At 42.7% G+C, this 8,780-nt stretch overlaps 1 protein-coding gene across 1 annotated transcript; it reads left to right on the forward strand.

Annotated features, from left to right (window-relative positions):
• Positions 1-4,262: 4,262 nt before the first annotated feature.
• On the forward strand, positions 4,263-8,398 carry egr1 (early growth response 1). The gene is made up of 2 exons (XM_026940601.3): positions 4,263-4,927; positions 5,730-8,398. Exons 1-2 carry the CDS (start codon positions 4,726-4,728, stop codon positions 7,079-7,081), a joined length of 1,554 nt encoding a protein of 517 aa, XP_026796402.1. The 5' UTR covers positions 4,263-4,725; the 3' UTR covers positions 7,082-8,398.
• Positions 8,399-8,780: the final 382 nt, after the last annotated feature.

Consider the following 8,780-nt stretch of genomic DNA (forward strand, 5'->3'; position numbering starts at 1 on the left):
GGTCACTAACTGTATTTAATGAATATAAGATGCTTAGAATACTAGATGCCTTTAATGTATCTCATTAACTAACATTTCATAAAAGGTAACATATTGAACACAGATGATCACTGAATCTTTTCCATTCCTCTGTGGCCAAACTTCCTGCAAACTTTCCCGCATTTGTTTACATTTCCGCCCAACTTCCTGTCTGAGCTGAGGCTTTGTCCATCAAGGGACCTTTTCTGAACAGTTGCAAATAGGCATTACTTAATTCAATATGTTCAATATGACATCAGGTTTTTCAGTAGAAATAAGCCAACTTCTGTCTTTACAAGCAAGTCTCTTCATCACACAGAATTAATAACAACCCCCCTTAACCTCCTCCTCTGAGGCTTAACATAATCTTCAACTTGTATGCCTTATCTAAATCTTGTGTAATCTCACAGGTCTTTGCCACACATTCTCCTTCTTGAAGCTGGGATAACATGCACTTCTCACTTTCTCCCTCCCTAAATCAGGTAATAGATAGATGAGATATCCGAGGTCTAGCCCTCTGCCGGTCTGTTCTTCGGTATCTCTCTTTTTCCCTCGGTGTCCTTCACTGGACGCCCCCACTGGACGCACCTTTATTCTAATGACAGGGATAGCACGGAGGGGAGGTGGTGAGTGAAGGTGGGCGAACGGAACAAGAGAGCAAGAGAGAGTCTCCATCAGGCTGCCAGCCAGAGCCAGTGATTAATTCCAGCAGATGCCTGGTATTTGCTTCTGAGTGTGGGGGTGTGAAGATCTCTCTCTTTCCCTCACTCTCTCGCTCTCTCTCTCACTTTCTCTTTTCCCTGCTACCCCCGTCTCCACCCAGGCAGGCTGGCAGGACTTAATTAAATATTAACCAACGGGTGATCGAGCGAGTAAGGACAGACAGAGGCGTGGGTTTCTGCGTAGGTGCGGGGAGAGCCAGCCTTTTGTAACAAGGACCGGGAGATACCCCCTCCGCACACATAGACACACACTTGCACAGATACACACTAACAAGGATTTCACCAGCATGTGGGCTGGAGCAGTGTTATATCACAACAGGTTAGACCAACTGCCTACGCGGCCCTGGGTGTCTGGATCCCCCTCCCTTCCCTGTTGGGAAACACCCTCCCACAGCCCAGCTTCCATTTCTACCTCTATCTATAAGAAACTCTTGCACATGGACTTATTCTCGGTGAAACATGATCTGGGGGTCAAGTCTTAATTTTTTTTTTAATTGTTGAAGATCTGGCATGGTATTTCCATATAATTACACTAATCTTGTTATCTTAGTTAGCTGGGAACTCATTGTAGCCACCCATTTGCCAGTTCGTTCATTCATTCATTCATTCATTCATTTATTCATTCATTCATCTATCTTCAAGAGCCAGGGTGACAAGGATCTGGAGCCTATCCCAGGAACACTGGTCACCAGGTGGGAATACTTCCTGAATGGGATTCCAGTCCATCACAGGGACTGGAATCCCATTCAGGAAGTATTCCCACCTGGTGACCAGCGTTCCTGGGATAGGCTCCAGATCCACACAAATTCATACATAGGGGAAGTTTGAAGTAGCCAATCCACCCACCGGAATGTTTTTTGGCAATGGGAGGAAACCAGAGATTCCAGAGGAAACCCATTTGGACTCAGGGAGAATACAGATGGTAATCTGAGGTCATGATCAGATCAGAGGCCCTGGAAATGTGATGGAGCAATGATACCCATTTAATCACTGTGATGCCCTAATTTGCCATTGTATTAGATCTACTATATATATAGTAACTAATAAACTGGAAACTCAATTTAATTGGGCACTCATAATAAAATATTATTTTAATTTGGGGCCTCACTGTAAACACCTCATGTATTTATCAGTAATATATCTTCAGTGCCTTGGTAATATTCTTCAGTAGCATGTGCAGGCATGAAGCCCTGCAATTCAGCTATTAACTGATATCATGTTCCTGCAGTTACTAAAAGGACACTTAAACTGATGCTTCTCCTTGCCAAAATGCATTCTGCCTGTGTGTTTCAATCACGAAATTACACGGGTTAAATCTAAAGGTGCATAATTAAATCACTGAAAAGAGTGTAATTAAATCATTGCATTTCTCCCCCAAAGCAAAGTCTCATCACTGTAGGCCTGGGGGTGATTTCTCCCATTTCAAAGTGTAAGAGACGTGCCCCACTTGCACTGAGTCAGCAAAGGCACATCGATCCGTCCTCAGCAAAGTCCCTGCTCTAAGATCATTGCTTTTTTTTGTACTGCACTTTTTACAGATTTTTGCAAATGCATGAGTGTGTTTTCTGACTGACAGTGAGGATACCGTCATATTGAGCCAGAAAAACACTACCCCCCGCAATTAATCTGATTAAAGGCCCCTCGCCATGTCAGCAACAACATCCTGCAGGCGGTGTTGCCAAATTCTTCGGTTTACCACCCTATGGATCTATTTTTAATCAAACTGGGCTGTGAAAAACAGCCGTGGGCTGGCATATATACCGAGTTCAATCGCTTGATTCATTTGTTACCAGTTTGGTATACCTAATAAACTAGCAACCCTATGGATACATATTTACATACTGTACATACACTGAGTTACATATACAGATCTAGAAATGTGTAAATTGGCAACACAGTTTATATTGAAGTAGAATTTGATTTATATATAATATAGTTTCTTTAATTATTATGCTGGCTTGTAGTGAATTGGGAAAAGGCTGTAAATCATGATTGGCCTGCAGGCAGCTGATCTAACCTGGCAACCCTGCCTGCAGTCCCAGTTTACCCAGGAAAGTTCTGCATGCTTACACAACCAGTGTAACATCTCTAGTATGTTATATAGTGCATTCCGTAACTTAGAAAAAAGATAATAATAATAATAATAATAATAATAATAATAATAATAATAATAATAATAATAATAACCATCCAAGCATAAACTCTTCCTTAATAAATGTAGTCATATCCCATAAATAAATAAAAATAAACAATGAATAATAAATTAATAATAATAATAACAACAAAAGCAATAATAATAATAATTATTATTATTAGTATTATTATTATTATTATTATTATTATTATTATTATTATTATTATTATTTAGTTATTTTCCCCAGAATGTTTATAAATAAGAATAAACAATTGACCTACAAGGTGCTAATGCATATAATGACATTTCTTCCACGTATTAATCATAGGCTACTATGATTCAAATCACCTGAATATTTAAACCTAACAATTCACAGAATACGGAAAGTTTTATTTAGGTGCTGCAGCTGGGTGAAGTGTGTTTGTCTCTTCACTAATCAGATCTGGGATCGGGGATTTCACAAACAGGGTTATTTCACAGAAACTGCTGGGAGACATTAGTTATAACAGCAACATCTGCACGCAGTGAGAGCTCAGGACCGTGTGTGTGTTTTCACTAATAAACGCTGGAGCAGTAACGCTCTATACAAATAACCGCAATTAGCCCAGAAGACTCGGGCTGTGTCCCAAACCAACTATTATACCACCTACATTAAGTGCAGTGGCGTCCTATGGTGGCTTTTTTTTTTTTTTTTTTTTTTGTAATGTAGTGCGGACATGGTTTTTATATTCCGAGTTTATTTATTCTGCGTGCAAAACAGTAACAGCGAAAAGGATTCTTGTGTTTATAAAGAAATAAATAAAGAAAGAAATAAACTTTATTTAAATTGGGCATTAAAAATAATGCATGGTTGGAGATTAGTGGGGGAAAAGTTGTCTCTCATAAATGTTGGAGCGAGCTACATAAAATAGTGCTGACATGAGTTATTGTGCTGGACTTCAGCTGCAATCCAAACCCTCTCTCTCTCTCTCTCTCTCTCTCTCTCTCTCAGTCTCTCTCAGTCTCTCTCGCTCTCTGGCAGCGCGACACCAGGAAACTCCAAAAAAGGACAGGGAAGTGGAAACCCACCGGAATCGGTCCTTATGTAGTCATGACCCTATATGGCATGGCGGAGCGGGGTCTTCCGGCCGGCGCGCGACAGGGAAACCCGAATATTTACCGAGCGCGTGTTGCTTTCCGGGTTTAACTCGAGCGATTTTGCAGCGGAGAAAGAACGGACGTTTTTTCTCTCCATTTACTGCACAGACATTAAAGTTCAAAAGCTCCCCGGTGTGCTTCTTCTTCTCCCCTGGGCGAGCGTCATGTGTCCTCGGCTGCAGTGCTAAATATGGGCTTCCTCCAGTCCATATATGGACATCTACGTCACGAGGGAGTGTATATAAAGGACCAGGGAACCTCGGGCGCGGAGGAAAGAGCGCTGAGAGCCCAAGCGACTCAACGGCAGATAGATAGCTGATAGACAACATAGTGCGATATAATCTCTAAGTACAGTTTAAAACAACAACAAAGAATTGAACTGAAAATAATAATAATAACAGAAGCAAAGCGTCTGAGAAACAGAACAAGACCCAATCTGGTGTGAAAAGGGTCCATGTTAAAATTCAAAATTTGACGCTTTTTTGTGTTATGATTAGAAGGACACCCTGAATCATCCGTTTTGAGGGGAAAAAGTGGATTTTCTTGCCTTTTTGGACAAAACAAAAAGGAAGGAAAGCAAGCAAGACACAGTGAGGAGGGTCAGCCAGAGAGAGGAAGAAGAGGCAACACAGCATCTTCATCATTCTCGTCCCAGAGGGGCTACCTGCTGATCTGTCACTGCTACTCTGCAAGCCACACACACTCCAGAGAGAGATGGCTGCAGCCAAGACGGAGCTCCTTCCTGCTCTGCAGATCTCAGACCACCTGAGCTTCCCTCACTCCCCCATGGATAACTACCCCAAGCTGGAGGAGATGATCATGCTCAACTCTGCGGGGATCCTGAACGCCTCCGCACCCGAGGGCACCGGCTTTGGCTCTGGGGAACCCAGCGAGCAGTACGACCACCTGACTGGAGGTAAGGGCTCAGAATTAATCCATTCTGCTGTGTGGGGAAATGTATATTTATTGCAGAAAGGTGAATGAGATGAATTGCTTCAGATGTACTCCAAAACAGTTGAATGCAAAAGAGGTTTAAGGATTTTATTTTAGCATTGCTGCAATTTCATTGAGAGCCAAATCATGATTCATTGTGCAGCATTGTTTGGAATTCATCATATATATTTAATTGATCTGTCTATCAAAGCATTCTTAATAACTAAGTTATCCTTATAATGAATCATTAAGACAGATGATATGCATTGCAATCAGCTATCTAAAATGTGCAGGTTAATTTAAATGGCTTTTTTTTTTGCACCAGCTGAACTGCAGATTGATTAAATTATCAGCTGCTTTTAGCCATGTAATGGAATTGAAGAGCTGTGAGAGTGGGGAAGAGGAGAGGAGGAGGAGAGAAAGATAGATAGAGAGAGAGAGAGAGAGAGAGAGAGAGAGAGAGCATAAATGCAGATGGCTGTGCTTGTGCTGGCTCTAGTGCTTGTCTCTGAGGGAGCTCAGTAAATGTGTGTATGTTGGGGAGAGCTCAGCAGCGAATGTGTGTGTATGTGTTTAGTAGGGGGGGATCCTTCTGCTTCTCCATCAGCACCTGCTGCTTTGTCTGAGAGAGTGGGGAAACACAGACTCTGCTTCCAGCGGGGTCTCCCATCTCAAACACCTCAGGGATCTTTAATGTGCATTAATGTGTCTCAGAGCAGCTGAGAGGGAAACACTCATCCGGAACATGGTTCTCAACTTTCTCTCTTTTGTTGTTGTCTATGTAGATACTCTTCCAGAAATTGCCCTGAGCTGTGAGAAGACCCTGGCTGAGCAGGGCTATGCCCCTCAGCGGCTGCCCCCCATCTCCTACACGGGCCGCTTCACGCTCGAACCTGCCAACTGTAGCAACAGCCTGTGGGCGGAGCCTCTGTTCAGCCTGGTCAGCGGATTGGTTGGTGTCAACCCACCCGCCACTTCCATCACATCTTCTTCAACCTCCCAAGTCGTTCCCTCCTCCTCATCTGCTTCAACTTCAAGCTCGTCCTCCTCTTCCTCCTCCTCTTCTTCTACATCGTCCTCATCGATATCCAGCCCCAGCCTGAGCTGCTCGGTGCACCAGAGTGAGCCCAACCCCATTTATTCGGCCGCTCCAACCTACTCCAGCGCCAGCCCTGACATCTTCCCTGAGCCTACTGCCAATTTCCCATCAGCAGTGGGTAGCAACCTGCCATACCCGCCCCCAGCTTACCCCAGCAGCAAGGCATGTGGTGCCAGTTTCCCTGTTCCCATGATCCCCGACTACCTGTTTTCCCAGCAGCAGAGCGAGATCGGCCTGGCTCCGGCTGAGCAGAAGCCTTTCCAGACGCAGCAGCCTTCACTTACACCGCTCTCTACCATCAAGGCCTTCGCCACACAGACGGGCTCACAGGAGCTGAAGAGTGTCTATCCGGCACAGCTCATTAAGCCCAGCCGTGTGCGCAAGTACCCAAACCGGCCAAGCAAGACACCACCACACGAGCGGCCCTATGCCTGCCCTATGGAGACGTGCGAGCGGCGCTTCTCTCGCTCCGATGAGCTCACGCGACACATCCGCATTCACACGGGCCAGAAACCCTTCCAGTGCCGTATCTGCATGCGCAACTTCAGCCGCAGCGACCACCTCACCACTCACATCCGCACACACACCGGTGAGAAGCCCTTTGCCTGTGACATCTGCGGACGCAAGTTTGCCCGCAGCGATGAGCGCAAGCGTCACACTAAGATCCACCTGCGGCAGAAGGACAAGAAGGCTGACAAAGCCTCCTCAGTCTCCAGCACCATACAGAACTCCATCACCTCTGTCTCCATTTCAGTCCCTTCACCTGTGTCAAGCTACCCATCTCCTATCGCCTCCTACCCCTCTCCAGTCTCATCCTTCCCTTCTCCGGTAGCCTCCTGCTATTCCTCTCCTGTGCATACATCCTACCCGTCTCCCTCCATCGCCACCACTTACCCATCTCCATCCACCACCTTCCAGACCCCTGTGGCCACCTCCTTCCCCAACTCTGTGGCAAGCAACATCTACAGCTCTCCAGTTACGACCCCGCTGACCGATATGCAGACATCCCTTTCTCCACGGACAGGTGAAATCTGCTGAGGCTGTCCTCCACCCTGTCCTTCTGGTCCTTCATCACATTCGCTCCCATCTGAGAGGGTGAGAAGGTGTTAACAGACTTGTTAATCTCTCAATTTCTCCCTTTGCAAAAGCACTTTTCTTGCCACACTCTCCATGACGTTGAGATAAATATTCAAATGGTCAAGGACTCAAAGACATTTGAAAAGAAAAGGGACATTTTTCTTTTATTCTCTTGCCTCAAACGAGGCTTTCAAGACTTTTAAGGATGACAAAGTAAAGCAACAGGCTTTGGCAAGTTTCTTGGTTTTCCTTTGAGTGTACAAACATAAATGAGGAAAAGGACCTTATTGTTGTAAACTAATGCCTGCAGGTTTCAAGCTCAAATGTCAAAGGCATTTACAGACATTAAATAATATACATAAGCTACAGTATATGTATATTGTACACGTGCCATGTTTGAGGTTTTTTTTTGTTTGGTTTGTTTTGTTTTTTTTTTGGTTTTTTTTACTTTTTAGTACCATTGTTGTGAAAATTGATTTGAATATTTTCATTGTATTATCCTAAATTGAGCAGGGCCATATTTTATACATTCTGTAGTACGTAGTGAAAATGCTGTGATAAGTTTTTTGACTCTGTTTGGATAAAGAGCACTTACGTATTCTGACGCATGTGTAAGAGTAATGTTACTTTCTCTTGTTTTGTAAATATCATCCGCTGGTACTATTTCTCTCTCTCTCTCTCTCTCTCTCTCTCTCTCTCTGTTTCAAATGTGACATCAGAGGTCTGCTAAATGGAGGGAATTATTACAGAGAAAAAAAGCATCAAATCTTCAAAATTTTCGGTGCCTTTTGAGAAGCCTTGCAGATATTCTGACAGATATGCGCGAATGGATGCTTTGCATCTGGCCTTAAGGTTTAAGGGATTTTTATTTTCTCCTTTTTTTTTCCTTTATTCAGAAAGTCATTTCAAGGAACGAAGGGAAACAATATGAGGGCACTGCTTCATGTTTTTGGGATGTAAGCAAAAAAGAAATCTATATTTTTGTAACTGAAATGTACATATCTACAGGAGTTGGAATGCTGTAGTTACCTACTGAGTAGGCATGGGATTTTTTGTATGTTATTTACATGCAGTCCATTATTTTGTTGTTATTTTTATTTTGTATTTGTGTTTGTTTAGAAAAGTGACTGTTTATGGCTTCTAAACACATTGAATGCGCTTAACTGCCAATGGGATATTTGGTGTACAAGATATCCTTCCTAAACAGATACATGAATAAAATATAAATATATATATATATAGTATGTATATATATATATAGATATATAAAATGATCAATCCTTGTCTCATGTTTAATTGCTTAACAACAGATCTGAGTACTTTCATACATGGCCTCACAGACAGCTTTCTTAAAAAAAACAAAAAACATTCAATCTCTTGAAAAAAGAAACCGCTAATATCAGACTTCGGATGTTTTCCGAAGTGTAAGTAAGCAGTGCTATTATTATTATTATTATTATTATTAACAACCAACATACAACATATGTCTACTGGTTTTTACTTTTTCCAAAAGATTTTATTTGTTCAGAAAATTTGATTAAGAACAAGCCATCGCAGCCTTTACTGACAACAGCAATGATTTATAAAATTAATATATATTATAAATAATTAAATACACCCAATTCAGTTAATCTAGCCATCAGGACTATCTGGATGCAAG

The sequence above is a fragment of the Pangasianodon hypophthalmus genome, chromosome 7 (assembly GCF_027358585.1).
Source record: "Pangasianodon hypophthalmus isolate fPanHyp1 chromosome 7, fPanHyp1.pri, whole genome shotgun sequence".
Classification (NCBI taxonomy): Eukaryota; Metazoa; Chordata; class Actinopteri; order Siluriformes; family Pangasiidae; genus Pangasianodon; species Pangasianodon hypophthalmus.

Bases quoted from the DNA above. Each gene is read 5' to 3' on its own strand.
- egr1 (XM_026940601.3), top strand. From the start codon at position 4,726: ATGGCTGCAGCCAAGACGGAGCTCCTTCCTGCTCTGCAGATCTCAGAC. The intron at 4,928-5,729 runs GTAAGGGCTCAG...TTGTCTATGTAG, and splicing joins GTACGACCACCTGACTGGAG to ATACTCTTCCAGAAATTGCC.